This window comes from Nyctereutes procyonoides, unplaced genomic scaffold (genome assembly GCF_905146905.1).
Source record: "Nyctereutes procyonoides isolate TBG_1078 unplaced genomic scaffold, NYPRO_anot_genome, whole genome shotgun sequence".
In the NCBI taxonomy this organism is placed as follows: Eukaryota; Metazoa; Chordata; class Mammalia; order Carnivora; family Canidae; genus Nyctereutes; species Nyctereutes procyonoides.
The window spans coordinates 3,103,395-3,124,801 of NW_026575129.1; the positions used below are offsets into that span (position 1 = coordinate 3,103,395).

General features: G+C 37.2%; 1 protein-coding gene across 1 annotated transcript in view; it reads left to right on the forward strand.

Annotated features, from left to right (window-relative positions):
* Positions 1-21,407, forward strand: part of SCAMP1 (secretory carrier membrane protein 1) — a 118,122-nt gene that overhangs the window by 31,454 nt on the left and 65,261 nt on the right. The window contains exon 2 of the mRNA XM_055342306.1: positions 966-1,043. Within this exon, the coding sequence (XP_055198281.1) occupies positions 966-1,043 (78 nt within the window). The remainder of the gene's footprint in view (positions 1-965; positions 1,044-21,407) is intronic.

The following is a 21,407-nucleotide window of genomic DNA, read 5'->3' on the forward strand; positions in this document are numbered from 1 at the left end:
TGTGTTGAGGAAGATGAATTAGAGAAGGTACAGTGTAGATGAGAGAGCATTGCTTTTCCAGCCAGCAGCAGCATCACATGGGAAGTTTTTAGAAATACAGATTCTGTTGCCCCATCCTAGAACCCTGGGGGTGGGTGCAGTAATCTGTATTTTGATTCTAATGCATACCAAAGTTTGCGACTAGGAATATAAAAGTTAACAAGGCTATATTACAGTTTGCAATGCTTTTTTATGTTAATTATGTAGTTGGTTTTTGTTGAGATGTTTATTATGTTTGTGTCTTACATTCATTCACAAGAGAAGTAGATGAACTCTCTGGGATTTTGGGACTTACTTATTTCAAAGCCTAATATGAAGAGATTTGAAAAACTGGGCTATGGTGATAATATACTTGGAAAAGGGGAAACAGTTCAGGACTAAGTAAACAGTCAAATGAAACTATTGGAGTAGCATACAAGTAAGTGGTACTTAATCTTGGGTGCTCTAGATGTTGTCTGTACATGACATGACATTGATTTGTAATGTGGTACTTGTATCTGCAGTAGGGAAACTAATGGAGGATATTGTAAAAAAAAAAAGAGAGAGAGAAAGAGAGGGAGAGGGAGAGAGAGAGAGAGAGAGAGAGAGAGAGAGAAACAGCAACTTATTGTGGAACCAAAGGAAAGAATGGGTGGGTTTGCTCAAGATTTGCTAAGGTGCTCTTGTGCAGTAGGTTCTACATAGCTGTTTTCATTTTTTAAATAATAGCTGATTTGCATCTAACCTAGTTTTTCGTTGAGGATGTGAGGGCTGTGGGTATAAATGTCAACTTTGTTGGAATGGGACTGAGTAAATCTGTTAATCTTTATTTTTCTCTGTTAGCTTCACTGGGTGACTAACAGTGCAGATAGAACAGATGCTTTGTAAATATCAAAACTGTTCTTTAAAGGATAAGTAATCTTTTTTTCCTCTGAATTTTATTCCAGGACCCATCAGTTACACAAGTGACAAGAAATGTTCCACCAGGACTTGATGAATATAATCCATTCTCGGATTCTAGAACAGTAAGATTTTCTTAATTAGACTACTTTTAAATGTTAAAATTGAAATTAAATAGGAATTATATTTCAGTTATGATTTCTTTTTTATTTTTTACTATTTATTTATTTATTTATTTATTTATTTATTTATTTATTTATTTATTTATTTATTTATATTGGAGTTCAGTTTGCCAACATATAGTGTAACACCCAGTGCTCATCCCGCCAAGTGCCCCCCCTCAGTCCTTGTCACCCAGCCAACCCAACCCTCTGCCCACCTCCCTTTGCACTACCCCTTGTTCGTTTCTCAGAGTTAGGTGTCTCTCATGTTTTGTCATCCTCACTGATATTTTCACTCATTTTATCTCCTTTCCCCTTTATTACCTTTCACTATTTTTTATATTCCCCAAATTAATGAGACCATATAATGTTTATCCTTCTCTGATTGACTTATTTCACTCAGCATAATATCCTCCAGTTCCATCTACGTCAAAGCAAATGGTGGGTATTTATCATTTCTAATGGCTAATATTCCATCGTATACATAGACCACATCTTCTTTATCCATTCATCTTTCAATGGACACCGAGGCTTCTTCCACAGTTTGGCTATTGTGGACATTGCTGCTATGAACATCGGGGTGCAGGTGTCCTGGCGTTTCACTGCATCTGTATTTTTGGGGTAAATCCCCAGCAGTGCAATTGCTGGGTCATAGGACAGTTCAATTTTTAACTCTTTGAGGAACCTCCACACAGTTTTCCAGAGTGGCTGCACCAGTTCACATTCCCACCAACAGTGCAAGAGGGATCCCCTTTCTCCACATCCTCTCTAACAGTTGTGGTTTCCTGTCTTGTTAATTTTCACCCTTCTCAGTGGTGTGAGGTGGGATCTTACTGTGGTTTTGATTTGTATTTCCCTGATGGCCAGTGATGTGGAGCATTTTCTCATGTGCTTGTTGGCCATGTCTATGTCTTCCTCTGTGAGATTTCTGTTCATGTCTTCTGCCCATTTCATGATTGGATTGTTTGTTTCTTTGCTGTTGAGTTTAATAAGTTCTTTATAGATCTTGGAGACTAGCCCTTTATCTCATAGGTCATTTGCAAGTATCTTCTCCCATTCTGTAGATTGTCTTTTAGGTTTGTTGACTGTTTCTTTTGCTGTGCAGAAGCTTTTGATCTTGATGAAGTCCCAATAATTCATTTTTGCTTTTGTTTCCCTTGCCTTCCTGGATGTATCTTGCAAGAAGTTGCTGTGGCCAAAGTCAAACAGGCTGTTGCCTGTGTTCTTCTCTAGGAATTTTTTTTTTTTTATGATAGTCCCACAGAGAGAGAGAGAGAGGTAGAGACACAGGCAGAGGGAGAAGCAGGCTCCATGCACCGGGAGCCCGACATGGGATTCGATCCTGGGTCTCCAGGACCGCGCCCTGGGCCAAAGGCAGGCGCCAAACCGCTGCGCCACCCAGGGATCCCCTTCTCTAGGATTTTGATGGATTCTTGTCTCACATTTAGATCTTTAATCCATTTTGAGTTTATCTTTGTGTGTGGTGTAAGAGAATGGTCTAGTTTCATTCTTCTGCATGTGGAGGTCCAATTTTCCCAGCACCATTTATTGAAGAGACTGACCTTTTTCCAGTGGATAGTCTTTCCTGCTTTGTCGAATATTAGTTGACCATAGAGTTGAGGGTCCATTTCTGGGTTCTCTATTCTGTTCCATTGATCTATGTGTCTGTTTTTGTGCCAGTACCACATTGTCTTGATGACCACGGCTTTATAGTACAACGTGAAATCTGGCATTGTGATGCCCCCAGCTATGGTTTTCTTTCTTTCTTTCTTTTTTTTTTTTAATTTTTATTTATTTATGATAGTCAGAGAGAGAGAGAGAGAGAGAGAGGCAGAGACACAGGCAGAGGGAGAAGCAGGCTCCATGCACCGGGAGCCTGACGTGGGATTCGATCCCGGGTCTCCAGGATCGCGTCCTGGGCCAAAGGCAGGCGCTAAACCGCTGTGCCACCCAGGGATCCCCCTATGGTTTTCTTTATTAATATTCCCCTGGCTATTCGGGGTCTTTTCTGGTTCCACACAAATCTTAAGATGATTTGTTCCAACTCTCTGAAGAAAGTCCATGGTATTTTGACAGGGATTGCATTAAATGTGTAAGTTGCCCTGGGTAGCATTGACATTTTCACAATATTAATTCTTCCACTTCATGAGTATGGAATATTTTTCCATCTCTTTGTGTCTTCCTCTATTTCTTCCAGAAATGTTCTGTAGTTTTTAGGGTATAGATCCTTTATCTCTTTGGTTAGGTTATTCCTAGGTATCTTATGCTCTTCGGTGCAATTGTAAATGGGATTGACTCCTTAATTTCTCTTTCTTCAGTCTCATTGTTAGTGTATAGAAATGCCATTGACTTCTGGGCATTGATTTTGTATCCTGCCACACTGCCAAATTGCTGTCTGAGTTCTAGCCATCCTGGGGTGGAATCTTTTGGGTTTTCTAGGTACAGTATTATGTCATCGGTGAAGAGGGGGAGTTTGACTTCTTTGCCAAATGGAATGCCTTTTATTTCTTTTTGTTGCCTGATTGCTGAGGCTAGGACTTCTAGTATTATGTTGAATAGCACTGGTGAGAGTGGGCATCCCTGTTGTGTTCCTGATCTTAGGGGAAAGGCTCTCACTGTTTCCCCATTGAGAATGATATTGGCTGTGGGCTTTTCGTAGATGGCTTTTAAGATGCTGAGGAATGTTCCCTCTATCCCTACGCTCTGAAGAGTTTTGATCAGGAATGGATGCTGCATTTTGTCAAATGCTTTCTCTGCATCTATTGAGAGGATCATATGGTTCTTGTTTTTTCTCTTGTTGATATGATCAATCACATTGATTGCTTTAGGAGTGTTGCACCAGCTTTGCATCCCGGGGATAACTCCCACTTGGTCATGGTGAATAATCTTCTTAATGTATTGTTGGATCCTGTTGGCTAGTATCTTGTTGAGAATTTTTGCATCTGTGTGCATCAGGGATATTGGTTTATAATTGTCCTTTTTGGTGGGGTCTTTGGTTTTGGAATTAAGGTGTTGCTGGCCTCATAGAACAAGTTTGGAAGTATTCCATCTCTTTGTATCTTTCCGATCAGCTTTAGTAGAATAGGTATGTTTTCTTCTTTAAACGTTTGATAGACTTCCTCAGGGAAGCCATCTGGCCCTGGACTTCTGTGTCTTGGGAGATTTTTGATGACTGCTTCAATGTCCTCCCTGGTTATCGTCCTGTTCAAGTTTTCTGTTTCTTCCTGTTCCAGTTTTGGTAGTTTGTGGTTTTCCAGAAATGCGTCCATTTCTTCTAGATTGCCTAATTTATTGGTGTATAGCTGCTCATAATAAGTTTTTGAAATTGTTTGTATTTCCTTGGTATTGGTGTCATCTCTTTTTCATTCATGATTTTATTAATTTGAGTCTTTTCTCTCTTCTTTTTAATAAGGCTGGCTAATGGTTTATCTATCTTATCCTTTCAAAGAACCAACTCCTGGTTTTGGTGATCTGTTCCACAGTTCTTCTGGTCTCTTTTTTATTGAGTTCTGCTCAAATCTTTATTAACTCTCTTCTTCTGCTGGGTGTAGGTTTTATTTGCTGTTCTTTCTCCAGCTCCTTTAGATGCAAGGTTAGGCTTTGTATTTGAGTTCTTCCCAGTTTTTTGATGGATGCTTGTATTGCGATGTATTTCCCCCTCAGGACAGCTTTTGCTGTATCCCAAAGATTTTTGAACGATTGTATATTCGTTCTCATTAGTTTCCATGAATCTTTTTAATTCTTCTCTAATTTCTGATTTCTTTTTCATTTTTTCTGTTTCTTTATTTTTTTCTGATTTTTTTTTTTTTAGTTGATTGGTTAAACTTGTATAAAATAAGCTGTTAGTGTTTTATTTATAATTTGGAAAGTTAAATTTTTTTAAACAGAAAGGAATATCAGTAATAATTGCATATTACCATAATGGTCCTAGTGAAATACTACAGATTTTCTTCTATGTTCTACCTTGCTACTAATTCCTCTAATAAGTATGTCTTAGTACAGTTCTTTGAACATGAGATGGAAGTGCTTTTCGGTATAAGTGTTGTCTTCATGGTAGTGGAGGGAGGGGTGATGGTTTCTTACAAAACAAAACATTCTACTCTCTGGAATTTTGCTTGGCTTAGGGAATATATTCTCCTCAAAATTTAGTCTTTTTTTTTTTCATAGATTTAAAAAAAAATTAAATTCAATTTGCCAACATACAGTACATCATTAGTTTCAGATATAGTTTTCAATAATTCATCAGTTGTGTGTAATACCCAGTGCTCATCACATCATGTGCCCTCCTTAATGCCCATTACCCATTTATCCCATCCTCCCAACCACATCTGCTCAAAATTTAGTCTTGATTTATGTAGGGGGTATGAAGAAAAAATAAAGCCTTAAGAACCAGGGATTGTCTACCCTGGATGCATATTAGAAGCACCTGCAGAAATTGATTACATATTTCATTAGGGCCCTGCTCTTTTACAATTAGGGCACTTACGGTTTTTGTTGTAGTTCTCTTGTTGATTTTATTCTGAACCAATTTTGAGAACTATTGAGGTAGGTTCTGTTGAGAATTCTTCCCCCAAATTTCTCTGGCAAATAATTTTTTTCCCTGTGTTTTGAGTCTTACAGTGTAATTTAGAGTAATTCTTACACTCAAGAGGTGTCTTAGTTAAATTAAACACTGTTGGTTTTTGGAATATAAGTCATTCTGGTGAAGATATTGAAGTTCTTCAGTTGTATGCTTGGATTTACAGATCAGTGTAATGATCATTACTCAATCATCTCTTCCTGGTGTGTTTTTTCTATAAACTCGAAAAATAATTCTCAAAGATATTGTAGGTTTTAGCTTAGAAATTTATTCAAGATGTTTTATATTAACATTTTGGGGTTAGGAAGAGCTGTGTACAAAATAAAAGCATTAAAACAAGAATTAACTTTTACACTTCACTTTTTTCAAAGCCCTTATTGAACAGACTTTGCTTATGTGTAGCAAGTATAAACCAGCCTGGGATTATTACTGAGGTGTTCATTGAAGAAGTAAATTTCAGATTGAACCATTGAAGATGGCCATAAGTTGATAGATTTATTTTGACATGTAAAATGGCAATTTCATATGATTCAGTCTTACAATAATTTAGTGCTAGGAATGTATGTATAAGAGTGCATTTGTTGTTGAAAGGGAGAAGAAGAAAAGCTGGTATATTTTATTCTGCTATATGTAGTTCTTTTAATATGATTTCGGGTAGGGATAGAGATGGGAACAAGTCTCCTTAATTTTTGCTGGTGAGGAATGAAGAGATGTTTTCATATAACTTTTTGAAGATTTTACTAGCAAGAAGTATGGTAAACCTTTTAAAAGTAGTTTTAGATGATTCTTATCAGTAGTATTAGACTCTTTACCAAGTTGTCTACTTTGTGTCATGTGCTTTACCTGTCATTACTGAATTCTTACAAAATTCAGAATGGATTTATAAAAATTTGTTTTCTTTTTTTAAAAAGATTTTATTTATTTATTCATGAGAGACAGAGAGAGAGGCAGAGACACATGCAGGGAGCCTGATGTGGGACTTGATCCCTGGACTCCAGGATCATGCCCTGGGCTGAAGGTGGTGCTAAACCACTGAGACACCCAGGGATCCCCCAAGTTTCTGTTTTGTTAATAAAGAATCTGAGACACAGGTTTTCCAGGGATTAAGTGACAGAATTGTTTTAACTAACTCATCTGTTATCTGTAAGGCTTTTGCCTTTTCCATTTTGCTAGTTCTTCTTTAGAGATAGGTGCTTAAGAATAGAAGGTACAGTCCTGGTATATGAAAAATTTCTCACCTAATTGGAAGTTAAAACAGTTATATAAAGAAGATAGATCCAGGAAAAATAAAATGTAAAAGTGTAAATTATAGTTTGAAACAGAATTTTTGCAGTCAAGAAAAGATTTTCTGAAAGAGAATAGTCTTATGTACGTATGTAGGCAATATGGACAAGCCAAATTAAAATGAAACACTTAGGGGGGCCTGTATGGTTCATTCAGTTAGGCATCTGTCTTCAGCTCAGGTCATGATCATGGGGTCCTGGGATTGAACTCCACATTGGGTTCCCTGCTCAACAGGGAGCCTACTTTTCCTTCTTCCTCTGATGCTCCCACTGCTTGTGCTCTCTCAGTCTGTCAAATAAATAAATAAAATCTTAAAAAAAAAAACCCAAAACATTTACATTTGATAGAGTGTCAGAACCAGGGAAAATGCAAATTATTGTAATGTGCATTTTCCACTGTACTTTTTTTTACGTAATCGAAATCATAGTTGAAATAATCCAAAAAATAAAAATTCCTTTGTTTTCTCTATGGTATCAGAAACTTTTTTTTTTTTTTTTTTTAAATAGTTGTGACTGGGGATCCCTGGGTGGTGCAGCGGTTTGGCGCCTGCCTTTGGCCCAGGGCGCGATCCTGGAGACCTGGGATCGAATCCCACATCGGGCTCCCGGTGCATGGAGCCTGCTTCTCCCTCTGCCTGTGTCTCTGCCTCTCTCTCTCTCTCTCTGTGACTATCATAAAAAAAAAAAAAATAAATAAATAGTTGTGACTGTTTTCCAAAACAGATTAGGTACATTTGGATAATTGATTTAAGTGATATGTTAGAACTCATCCAAGTAATGTTTTAGTTGATTGGTGGTACTCATACTCATACTTATTTTAGAAATACATTAGTGAAAAAAAAGAAAAAAAAAGAAATACATTAATGAAAATGAAGCTTCTGAATTGTTGTATAAGGGTATGATGAAATATTTAAGGTCAAGTGAGAAGATCCATCAGCAGAATGAGTGTATAAACTGAGATTTAGAAAAAGTTACTGTTTTTTGTTTCCTACTTAGGTTTCCTTTTATATTTAGTTTTATGTTTGAAAGAAAACTAAGGTATTTAAAAATTGAAGGCAGCAATGAAATATTTTAATAATAATTTACATATTCACTTTATATTACAAATATAGAGAAAGTAGTTGTCCCAAGACATGTTATAATATAGACTAGGCCAGTGTGTTGACAGTGTAATGAAAAGCTGTTGAGCACTTGAAATGTGGTTAGTCTGAAATGAAAATGCTATAAAAATGGAAGGTAGTCTTGACTTCCAAAATAATTTTTGGTGTGAACTCAAAATTCATTTTCCTACCGAAAATTGTTAGGCTTGGTGGGTAGGTTCCCTGGCCTACTTTCTCAAATTTAATGAATAAAATACTAGAAAAATTGACTCATCCTTGAGAACTGGTATGTATTGACCAGTTCTCTAATTATTTGCCACATCCTGACACTTTTATCTCCAGGAAATGTGACCTGTGTGTCCTTTTCCTTCCTACTAAACTCTCCTAATTTAAGTACTCAGGTGAAATAGTACTTACCTATCTCCAGTTTCTCTCCTCTCAGTTTAAATTCCACATTCATTCATTATAGTCATTCCCTTGTCTTCCCTTCTCTCCCTTACTTTGACATAATCTCTAGATTATAACCCAAGTGCTGGTTATACACAATTTTGTTTACTTCTACTCTCTGCCCCTGCCTCAGCGCTAAATATGGCTGGAGAAAGCATGTCAGGCCATCTCACTTTCAGTTACTGGCTGGCTCAGTAGAATACTAGAATACTGAATATTCTAGTCATATAATTGTCCACTTTCTTCTTCCTCTCTCCTCTTCTGTAAAGTCTCTTCCCCTGTGCTCACTCTCAGATGATGACCTTGCTTATTTCACTGAGAAAATGGAAGCAGTCAGTAGAGAATGTCCACAGACTCCCATCACTGTATCCACCTATCACTGTTTATACCCATAGTCTCTGCTATCCTGTCGTTTGTAGATGAGCTACCTTTTTGTGCTTCTGTCTAATGTCATTTCCTCTATTTCTGCACTATATTCTTTGCACTCTCACGTTAGAACTTTGCTTAATTGCCACCTCCTACATCATTAGTTTTTTCCTTCTACTGGATCTTTCATATCTTCATAAAAATATGTGTTTTCTCCTATCTTAGACAAAAAAATCTCAAAAATTTATTTACTTTAACAGCTTTATTGAGATAAAATTAATATGTCCATTTAAGGTGTATAATCCACTGTTTTCTGGTGTAGTCAACCATTATCAGATTCTAATTTTAGAATGTTTTTGTTTCACCCCTAAAAAGTCAGACCTTTCAGCAGTCACTTCACATATCCCTTCCTTTTCTAGCTGTAGGCAACTACTAATTTACTTTCTGGTTCTCTAGATTGGTCTTTCTGGACATTTCATATAAATAGAATTATGGAATATGTGGTCTTCTGTGACTAATTTCTTTCACTGTGCATAGTATTCTCAAGGTTCGACTGTGGGACTCAATCCCAGGACTCCAGGATCACGCCCTGGGCCGAAGGCAGGTAGGTGCTAAACTGCTGAGCCAGCCGGGCTGCCCAGGATTTTGTTTTTAACACTCCACCAAAATGTACTTGTCAGGGTAGCCATTGACTTCTACATTGCTAATTCAGTGGTAAATTTTCAGTCTTAACCTTAATCAGCAACACTGATAGTTGATCATTATCTCATTCTTAGAATATTTTCTTCATTTGGCTCTTAGAGCAAAGCAGTTTTTCCTTCTCAGTCTCCTTTGTTGGTTTGTCTCTTCCCCCTGCATCTTCACCCGCAGTATTGAAGGGCACCTGGAATTAGGCTTTGCTTCTCCACTCCATCTATGCTCACTTAATGGTGATTTCATCCAGTTTTATAGTTTTAACTACTATCTATAGCTTTAAATACATGTGGGTGACTCCCAAATTTACATCTGCAGCACAGACCTCTCTAATGAACACCAGGTTTGCATTTTCAACTGCCTACTAGACATATCTAACTGAGTGTCTTAGAAATTGCAAATTCAGCATCATGAAAAGGGAACTGAATCCCTTGCTTATCAACCTACACATTTTCAGTCTTTCTCTTCTCTGTCTTACTAGTTGCTTAGGTCAAAACGTTGCTATTTGCATTTCCTTGTATATTACATCATTCTTTCAGGAAATCCTGTTGGCTCTCCCTTAAAAATACATCAAAATCTGATTCTTTTTCTCCATAGCCACCACTTGGCTTGAGATGTGATCATCCCTTGCCTGGATTACTGCAGTGGTGGTTTCCTAGCTAATCTCTCTTCTTCCACCTTTGCCTCATTTTGGTGCTTTTCAACTCAGTATCATGAGATCCCTTAAAGTTGACTATTTCAGTCTCCTGTTAACTCTTCAGTAGCTTTTATTTTTAATTTTTTAAAAAACATTTTATTTATTTAATTATGAGAGAGACACAGAGAGGGGGGCAGAGACACAGGCAGAGAGAGAAGCAGGCTCCATGCAGAGAGCCAGATGTGGGATTTGATTCCTGGACTCCAGGATCACACCCTGGGCCGTAGGCAGGCGCTAAACCGCTGAGCCACCCGGGCTGCCCTCTTCAGTAGCTTTTAATTTTCTTCCTAGTAAAATCTAGACTCCTTAAAAGAATCTGGTTTCTAACACCTTTCTGTTCTTTATCTCTTTACACTCTTTCCCTCATGTATTCCTATATCCAGCACACTGGTATTGGTCAAATACGTCAGGCATTCTTCTCACTTTGCACTGGCTTATTCATTCCTTCTAAGACGGTCTTCCCCCAGATACCTGCAAGATTGACTTCTTCACTTGCATAAAGTATTTATTTACTCAAATAGTGACTTCCCTGACCACCTTTGTAAAATTAAATCCACTCAACCTTTATTCACGATACCTTTACCTGTTTTTTTGTTATTGTTGTTCCATCAAATGTATTGCTTTTTGAGATACTCTAAAATGTATTTATTATGTGTATTGTTTATCTTCCATTGCTAGAATGTAAACTCCATGAGAATAGGATGTCTACTTGTTTTGTTCATTAACGTATCTCAAATGTCTATTAACTGTTGGACATTGTAGTTGATCAATAAATGTTTGATTCATGTATGTATGAATATGTATGGTCATGCCTCTTCCATTCATTTATCTTATTTATTTATTTATTTATTTATTTATTTATTTATTTATTTATTTATTTATTTATTTTTCATTTACCTTTCTTTACTTGGAAACTCCCATTCATGTATATTTCTTCTTTCATCCTATTCGGCACCTCTTGCCCCCAAGTATTCTAATCTTTAAAAGCCTTGTTTTAACATGGTTATCTATTCTGATAAAATTATTGCTATTTGTCTTGATTCTGACATTAATAGGTGTAATTTCCACCACCCTTCATAACAAGAGGATCTATGTTAAGCATAGCCACAGTCAGTTCCTGTCTGCTCAGAGACTGAAAAAGTCAATGAAAGTTGCAAAAGTTTTAGGTTTCTTTTTTTTTTATATATTTTTTATTTATTTATTTTTATTTATTTATGACAATCACACAGATAGAGAGAGAGAGGCAGAGACACAGGCAGAGGGAGAAGCAGGCTCCATGCACCGGGAGCCTGACGTGGGATTCGATCCCGGATCTCCAGGATCGCGCCCTGGGCCAAAGGCAGGCGCTAAACCGCTGCGCCACCCAGGGATCCCAGTTTTAGGTTTCTTTTGGCAGTCTCTTGAACTTCGTTGCCTTAGAGAGGTGTTCTCAAATTTCAAGGTTTCTAAAACTCCGTCTGGGTAGCTTCTTTTAAAATGTAAACCTTTTCTCCTCATCCCCTTACGTTTTTGAATCTGTGTCTTCATAGTGGGGACCAGAGTCTGTGTTTTTTAAAAGATTTATTTATTATTTATTGCTTGAGAGAGAGAGTGTGAGCAAGCAAGCTGGGGGATGGGGGAAGGGGCAGGAGATGGAGAGAGAAAATCTCAAGCGGACTCCATTCTGAGCATGGATCCCTGGCGCGGGACCCTGAGATCATGATCTGAGCTGAAATCAGGAGTCGAATGCTTAATCAACAAACCTAGGCGCCCCAGATTTTGCATATTCAATAAGTATCAGGCGTTTATAGATGCAGGGTATCTATAAACACATTAAGAACCATTGCTTTAGACCCTGAGTAAACTTACACTTTATTGGTTCACTGATGGAAGAGAACAGGAAAAAACAAGGAGAAATTTTCTTGAATAGGTGTGTTTAGAATACAGAAAAAATCAGGAAGGAGAACATATATTTGCGCATCAGAAAGATAACTCATGGACCAGAGCCTTGAAGAGATCTTCTGCATTATTTATTTAATAGTGAAACATCTTTAGAATTTTCAGTGCAGAGAGCTCATTAGGTGATAGAAAAATCTCTATATTACTGTGTTACCATGGTTGTTATAATGTTCTTAATTTTATTGAGCCAGAGTGTATTTTGAAATGAAAAATGTTGAACATTTTTTCATGTGTCTGTTGTCCATTTGTATGTCATCTTTGGAAAAATGTCTGTTTGCATCTTCTGCCCATTTCTTGACTTTTTTTTTTTAAATTTTTTAAAATTTATTTATGACAGTCACACACACAGAGAGAAAGAGTCAGAGACATAGGCAGAGGGAGAAGCAGGCTCCATGCACCGGGAGCCCGACATGGGATTCGATCCCAGGTCTCCAGGATCGCGCCCTGGGCCAAAGGCAGGCGCTAAACCGCTGTGCCACCCAGGGATCCCTCTTGACTGTTTTTTGTTTGTTTTTTGGTGTTGAGTTTGGTGAGTTCTTTATAGATTTTGGATTCTAGCTCTTTATCTGATAAGACATTTGCAAATATCTTCTATTCTGTAGCTTTTTAGTTTTGTTGACTGTTTCTTTTGTTGTACTAAACATTTTTATACTGATGGAATCCCAGTTAAAATGCCAAGTTTTAAAAATTGAGGTTTTTAAAGTTTTAATTCCAGGATAGTTAATATAGAGTGAGTGTTATATTAGTTTCAGATGTGCAATATAATGATTCGATAAGTGTACCCATCACCTATTGTGAGTATTGTTTTTTTTTTTAAATTTTATTTATTTATTCATGAGAGACAGAGAGAGAGAGAGGCAGAGACACAGGCAGAGGGAGAAGTAGGCTCCATGCAGGGAGCCTGATGCGGGACTGGATCCTGGGTCTCTAGGACCACACCCTAGGCTGAAAGCTGCACTAAACCGCTGAGCCACCCAGGCTGCCCTATTTTATTGTTTTTGATTCTTCCGTGAGTGGTATGGCTTTCTTATTCCAGTGCTTCATCATGAATGTAAAGGAATGCAACTGATTTATTTGTGTTGATTTTGTATCCTGTCACTTTATAGAAATCATTGATTCTAACAGTTTTTGACAGACTTTTAGGATTTTATGTATGTAAGATCAATAAAAAATGATAATTATATTTCCTTTCCAATTTTTAAAAAGATTTTATTTATTCATGAGAGACACACACACACACACACACAGAGAGAGAGAGAGAGAGAGAGGCAGAGACACAGGCAAAGGGAGAAGCAGGCTCCATGCAGGAAGCCCAATGTGTGACTCCATCTGAGGACCCCGGGATCAGACCTGGACTGAAGGTGGCGCTAAACCGCTGAGCCACCTAGGGATCCCCTCTTCCTTTCCAATTTAGATGCCTTTGCAGGAATGGAAGTCTTGAGTGGATAGTTTCATTAGTTTTCTTTTTACTGCATGTGCAAAGGTGAAAAGTTGAAGTAGAATTAGAAGCCATCATCAATATAGGTCTTTAAAGATTGTGGCCAGAGCTTTACTTGTTTTGAGGTGGCTAAAATAATGAATCCCAGAACAGGACGGTGATCTAGCTAACATGTACAGATTTGAAGAAATTATTAGCATAATAGCTATTAGATTAATATAACTGCTGTCAGATATTTGTGTCTCTCCAATCTTTCTCATCATTGCTATTCTATATCTCACATATACCAAGTTATTAGCTCTAATCAAGTCTTCATCTTTATCTTATGAATTGTCTTTAATGCTTCATTTGTTATTTAAAGCAGTAAAGAATTTAAAATAAGTTTTCACCTTGGGTGAATTTTTGGATAATTTCTTATGTGATTTTTCTGCCAGACTAACTTTGCTAGTCGTTTTATATGGTCATTGTTCTGTTGTCTCTACATATTAAACCAAGAGAGTGAGACTTAAGGGCCATTATTTTTTTTAAACTGGCTATTTGTGATATTTTTAAAAAACTGGCTATTTGTGAGTCATAGAATATAAATACTTCTATGGCTGTTGCACATAATACTAAATTAAGCTCTAAGATTATTATATAAACTCATTTATACACTCATTATCAATGTATAATACTCATTTTACCACATCTTTTCTAAAACATGATAATTGTATGGTAGTAATGATCTAAAAAATAATTAGATGAAGCGTACTTTTTTTTGATTACTAATGAGGGGTTAACATTTTTAATATGTTTATTTTTTGTATGTATTTTGTAAGCTGCTTGTTTTTTTTTTATAAATTAATTTTTATTGGTGTTCAATTTACCAACATACAGAATAACACCCAGTGCTCATCCCGTCAAGTGTCCCCCTCCGTGCCCGTCACCCATTCACCCCCACCCCCCGCCCTCCTCCCCTTCCACCACCCCTAGTTCATTTCCCAGAGTTAGAAGTCTTTATGTTCTGTGTCCCTTTCTGATATCTCCCACACATTTCTTCTCCCTTCCCTTATATTCCCCTTCACTATTATTCATATTCCCCAAATGAATGAGAACATACACTGTTTGTCCTTCTCCGATTGACTTACTTCACTCAGCATAATACCCTCCAGTTCCATCCACGTTGAAGCAAATGGTGGGTATTTGTCGTTTCTAATGGCTGAGTAATATTCCATTGTATACATAAACCACATCTTCTTTATCCATTCATCTTTCGATGGGCACCGAGGCTCCTTCCACAGTTTGGCTATTGTGGACATGGCTGCTAGAAACATCGGGGTGCAGGTGTCCCGGCGTTTCATTGCATCTGAATCTTTGGGGTAAATCCCTAACAGTGCAATTGCTGGGTCGTAGGGCAGGTCTATTTTTAATTCTTTGAGGAACCTCCACACAGTTTTCCAGAGTGGCTGCACCAGTTCACATTCCCACCAACAGTGTAAGAGGGTTCCCTTTTCTCCGCATCCTCTCCAACATTTGTTGTTTCCTGCCTTGTTAATTTTCCCCTAAGCTGCTTGTTAAGGGCTTTTTAAAATGTAGTCTTTCTCAGTAACTTATATACATACAGCTCTTACATACATAAAATGGATATTCATCCATTTTTAAAATTGATTTGTATGTAATGAAATGTTTTAACCAATTGACCATTACATGTGTTGCTTATTAGATCTTGCCTTTTAATCTTAGTTATGAAATATTCTATATTATCTAACTTCTAAATATTTATTAGATATATTGCCTTTTCATTATGATTTCTTTCCCCTCATCCCTTTAAAATATTTAGAATACCTTTGCTCCAACCCAAGATCAAAAAGTCATCTATATTATATATACTATGCTATGTTCTGTTTTTATAGTTTAACAAAAAAATATCCACTTGAGATTTATTGTGGTGTGGTACAGAAAACTGATTTTTCCCCAAAAACCATTTATTTAAATAATTGTTTTGGCACCATTTTGATAATCTTTGCTGTTCTCATTGCTTTTGAAATGCTGTCTTGGTTATATGCTTTAATTTTTATATATGCTGTCATTATATTTATACTGGAATTCCAAATTTTGATATTTTGGACTTGATGTTTTTCAACCTCATTGTTGTGAAATATGTCACTATTTTTTTCATTTGTTGATTACCAAGTGAGTTTGAACTATTAATATTTTTATTGACCATTCCTGTTTTCTTCTTTGTATTGTCTGTCCAGATCTTATGCTCATTTTTCTATTAATAGTTAATAGTTCTGTGGATTTGTAGCAATTCTTTATGTATTTTGGGTAGCATTATATATGCATTATAACCAATTTTCTGTAGTCTGTGATTTGGCTTTTCACTTGTTAAGTTTGAATATACAGGTTTTCCCCACTTTGAAAAGTAGAGCATACCTATGAAACTATTCGTAAACCAAAATGGCATAAAGTGCTTTCTGAAATTTCATGTTACACTACTTTTACAAAAGACCTACATTAGTACCTGTTTTCACTAACCTAAAGAAATCTGATTTTCTTCAATTTTATGAAAAAAGCTGTTACTTTATAAGTGATATAAAGGGAACTTATAGAAAGCGGTGGATACTGTAGTTGAACTTGTCTATCTTGTTTGTGTGTTTTTCTAATCTTAATTTAACAGGTACTTAATGAGGATCTGCTGTGTTCCAAGCATTGTTTTAGGCACTTGAGATACATCATAGACAAAATACACAGAGATTTCTAGAGCTCACTTACATTCAAAAGCTCTTATGTACCCTAAGTTCATAAAAATATTCACCTATATTTTTTCCTAAACGTGTAAGTTTTGCTTTTTCACTTTTAGATCATCCACCTGGAGTTTATTTTTGTGTGATATGAAATAGGAAATTTAGTTTAACTATTATTTCTGGGTAGCCAGTTTTCCTGGCATCATTTATTGACTACTACGTTATTCCTCCACTGACTTAGAATGTCCCCTCTGTTGGATATCAAGTTTCTGCATTTGTGTGGGTTTATTTCTGTATCCCTTCTCTTTATTGGTGGATTTCTGTATCTTTGCCATCTGTACCACCTTCTTAATTACTATCTCCTTATAATAAGCTTTGATATCATAGATCTGCCCTCTTCTTTCTCAAAATTTTTTGACCTATTTTTAGTCCTTGGCTTTTTCATATGAATTTAAGAATTAGTTGTATTCTCAGTTATTTCTTCTCTTGTGCCTGGCTTCGTTTTTAGGACTGCTACTTGCTGTGTCAGGATAGTATCCCGGTACATTGTTGGCAGTCTTCTGGCGTTGATAGTTCTGAACTTTGAGCTTCCCTTTGCAGCTGCTTGCTTGTGTGCTTTCTTTCTCTTTTCCTCCTCCTATGGCCATTTAAAAGAGTACTTTAAAAATAATTTTTTTAATTTAAAAAAAGTATATTATGAGGGGAGAGGCAAATAATAGAGAAGTATATAAAGCAAAATGTACAAATTCCCCTGATACCAGTTTGCTGAGAGCTTCCATCTGTTTTTCTGGGCGTGTACAAGTGTGTATTTATAAAAGCAAAAAAAAAAAAAAACAGTTATATGCATTCTATAGTTCACTTTATTTCATTTATTATTTAAATTTTTTTTAATTTTTATTTATTTATGATAGTCACAGAGAGAGAGGCAGAGACACAGGCAGTAAACATAGAGGTGCATGTATCCCTTTGAACTAGTGCTTAGGTATTTTTGGTAAATAACCCAGGAGTGTTAATTCCTGGATTGTAGAGTGGTTATATTTTTAATTTTTTGAGGAACTGCCATACAGTTTTCCACAGTGGAAATTAGCACAAATTTGCATTCCCACCAACAGTGCAAGAGGGTTTCTTTTTCTTCACATTGTTGCCAACATTGTTTCTTGTGTTTTTGAGTTTAGCCATTCTGATCTGTGTGAGGTGGTTTCTTTGTAGTTTTAATTTGCATTTCCCTGATGAATGATTTTGAGCGCTGTTTCATGTATCTCTTGTCCATTTGGATGTCTTCTTTAGAGAAGTATCTGTTAATGACTTCACCCATTTTAATTGGATTACTTGTTTTTTTTGGCGTTGAGATGTATAAATTCTTTATGTATTTGAGGTCATTGCAGATATCTTCTCCCATTGTATAGATTGCCTTTTAAATTGGCGCCTGCCTTTGGCCCAGGGCGCGATCCTGGAGACCCAGGATCGAATCCCACATCGGGCTCCCGGTGCATGGAGCCTGCTTCTCCCTCTGCCTATGTCTCTGCCTCTCTCTCTCTCTCTCTCTCTCTCTCTCTCTCTCTCTCTCTCTCTTTCTCTCTCTGTGTGACTATCATAAATAAAAATTAAAAAAAAATAAATTTGTTGATTGTTTCCCCTTTATTCCCTTTCACTATTTTTTATATTCCACAAATGAATGAGATCATATAATGGTTGTCCTCTGATTGACTTATTTCACTCAGCATAATACCCTCCAGGGGAAAGGAGAGAAAATGAGTGAAAATATCAGTGAGGGTGACAAAACATGGGAGACACCTAACTCTGGGAAATGAACAAGGGGAAGGGGAGGTGGGTGGGGGGGTTGATGACTGGGTGACAGGCACTGAGTGGGGGCACTTGGCGGGATGAGCACTGGGTGTTATGCTATATGTTGGCAAATTGAACTCCAATAAAAAATTTTTTTGATTGTTTCCTTCACTGTGCAGAAGTTCATTTTGATGCAGATATTTTATTTTTGCTTTTATTTCCTTTGCCTCAGGAGACATATCTAGAAAAATATTGTTAGCTGATGTTAGAATAATTACTACCTGTGCTATTTTCTAGGGTTTTTACTGTTTCAGGTCTCATATTTAAATCTTTAATCCGGGATCCCTGGGTGGCGCAGTGGTTTGGCGCCTGCCTTTGGCCCAGGGCGCGATCCTGGGGACCCGGGATCGAGTCCCACGTCGGGCTCCCGGTGCATGGAGCCTGCTTCTCCCTCCGCCTGTGTCTCTGCTTCTCTCTCTCTCTCTGTGTGACTATCATAAATAAATAAAAAATAAAAAAAATTATAAATCTTTAATCTATCTTAAGTTTAGTTTGTGTATGGTGAAAGAAAGTGATCCAGGGATCTCTGGGTGGCGCAGCGGTTTGGCGCCTGCCTTTGGCTCAGGGCGCGATCCTGGAGACCCGGGATCGAATCCCATATTGGGCTCCCGGTGCATGGAGCCTGCTTCTCCCTCTGCCTGTGTCTCTGCCTCTCTCTCTCTCTCTCTGTGTGACTATCATAAATAAATAAAATTAAAAAAAAACAAAGAAAGTGTTGGTTGTCATTTCTCATCTTTTATTAGTAATTTTATTTGGGCAGCTCCTCCCCCTTTTTTTGGTAATGAGTCTTTAATTTATCAATTTTGTTGATCTTGTCACAGAACCAGCTCCTAGGGACGCCTGGGTCACTCAGTGGTTAAGCATCTGCCTTGGCTCAGGGCTTGATCCTGGAGTCCCAGGATTAAATCCCACATGGGGGCTCCCTGCATGGAGCCTGCTTCTCCCTTTGCCTATGTCTCTGCCTCTCTCTCTCTCTGTATCTCATGGATGCAAGTAGGGTGTTAAAGCCCCCTACTATTGCCATTATTGTATTAGTATCAATTAGTTCCTTTGTATTTGTTGTTAACCATTTTATGTATTTGGGTGCTTCTGTGTTGGATGCATAAATACTTAAAATTGTCGTATCTTATTGTTGGATAGTCCCCTTTATTATTACATAGTGTCCTTCTTTGTCTCTTGTGTTCTTTGTTTTGTCCATATAAATATTGTTTACCCTGGCTTTCCTTGGCATCTATTTGCATGATAAATGTTTTTCTGTTCCCTCACTTTCAATCTGCAGGTGCCTTTTGGTCTGAAATGAGTCTCTTGTAGGCAGCATATAGATGGGTCTTATTTGTATATTCACCCTGTCATCCTGTGTCTTTTGATTGGAACATTTAGTCAATTTACATTCAAAGTAATTATTGATAGATATGTAATCAATGCCATTTTGTTATTTGTGTTGTGGTTGTTTCTATAGATTTTCTCTGATTCTTGCTGTCTTTCAGGTTCATTGGCTTTCTTTGATGATATGCTTAGATCCCTTTCTCTTTAGTATTTGTATATTTATTACTGAGTTTTAATTTGTGGTTACCATTATCTTTGTATGTAACATCTTCTCCATATAGCAGTCTATATTAAGTTGATGGTTGCTTAAGTTTAAGCCCATTCTTTACTCCTCTTCCTCCCACCTTTTAGGTATATAATGTCCTATTTCATATCCTTTTATTTTACTAATCTCTTGAATGATTTTTACAGAAATACTTATTTTTACTGCTTTTGTGTTTTTTACTTTTCATACTTTCATTTACGATCTTTGGTTTCCACTCAAAGAGTCCTCTTTAAAATTTCTTATAGGGCTGGTTTAGTGGTCTGTTTGAGTTGTTCTTTTTCTCTCTTTCTATTCTGAATGATAGCCTTACTGGATAGAGCATTCTGGCTGCAGATTTTTCCCGTTTAGCAGTTTGAATGTATCATGCCACTCCCTTCTGGCCTGCAAAGTTGTTGCTGAAAAATTCGCTTGTAGCCTTATGTGATTTTCCTTGTATGTAATGGTTTCTTTTCTCTTGCTGATTTAAACATTTTTTTCTTTATCTCTACCTTTTCCCATTTTAATTGCTATGTGTCTTGGTGTGGACCTCCTTGGGTTGAAGTTTTTGGGGTATCTCTGCTTCCTGGATCTGGATATCTGTTACCTTCTCCACATTAGGGAAGTTTTCAGTTACTATTTCTTAGTATAAATTTTCTGCCTCTCTCCTTCTGAGATCCCTGTAATGTGGATGTTGTTATGCTTGATGGAATTGCTGAATTCTCTATTCTCAATTTGCATACTTTCTTTCCCTTGTTCAACTTGGTTACTTTGTATTACTCTATCTTCCAGATCATTAATTCATTCTTTGGCTTCATCTAGCCTGCTATTTATTCTTATCAGGTGTATTTTTAATTTCACTCATTGTATTATTGACTTTAGTTCTTTTTAAATCTCTGTGTTAAGGGTCTTACTGAAGTCCTCCACTCTTTTCTCCAGTCCAGTGAATATCTTTATGATCACTATTTTAAATTTTCTATCAGATATCTTATTCATTTTTCTTTGGTCTATTGCTGTGGTTTGGTGTTTTTCTTTGATTTGGAGGATGTTACTCTGTCTTACTTTGACTCTTTGTGTCTGTTTCTGTGTGTTAGAAGTCAGCTACTTATCTTACTCTTAATAATAGCCTTTGAAGAAGAGGTGCAGTGCAGTGTCGTTGTTCCCCAGGGTGGTGGTTTAGGGCATGTGTATTGCATGTGCTCTGTTGAGTTTCAGCATCTTTTTCCTTTAGTCCATTTATTTGCTATTGCTTTCTTTACCTATTGTTTAGTAGCAAGGTGTGCAGTGGTCTACTTCTGAAATGATATCTGCCCCTGCTGGAACTGAGTCCTGCAAAATAAGCAGGTCAGGAGATGTGGTTTTGGCTGGGTTTGCACTGGTCTTCTCAGGGAGAGACACCATAGCACCAGGATTTGGGGGGTGGGGTGGGGTGGGGAGCATAACTGGGAAGGGCTGATCTGCCAAAACACGTGTGGCTGGTCTTGGTGTAAGCAAGTTAAGTAGCACGTATCCACACAGCTCTGGTTTCCTTAGGTGACTGTTACTTATGCTAGGGGCAGGGGAGGAAAATGTCACCTTTTCAGCTCCTTTGTTCCTGGAGAGATCTTTCCGTGATCCCTGTCTCCTCAGGCCATGCTCTGAGATGTGCA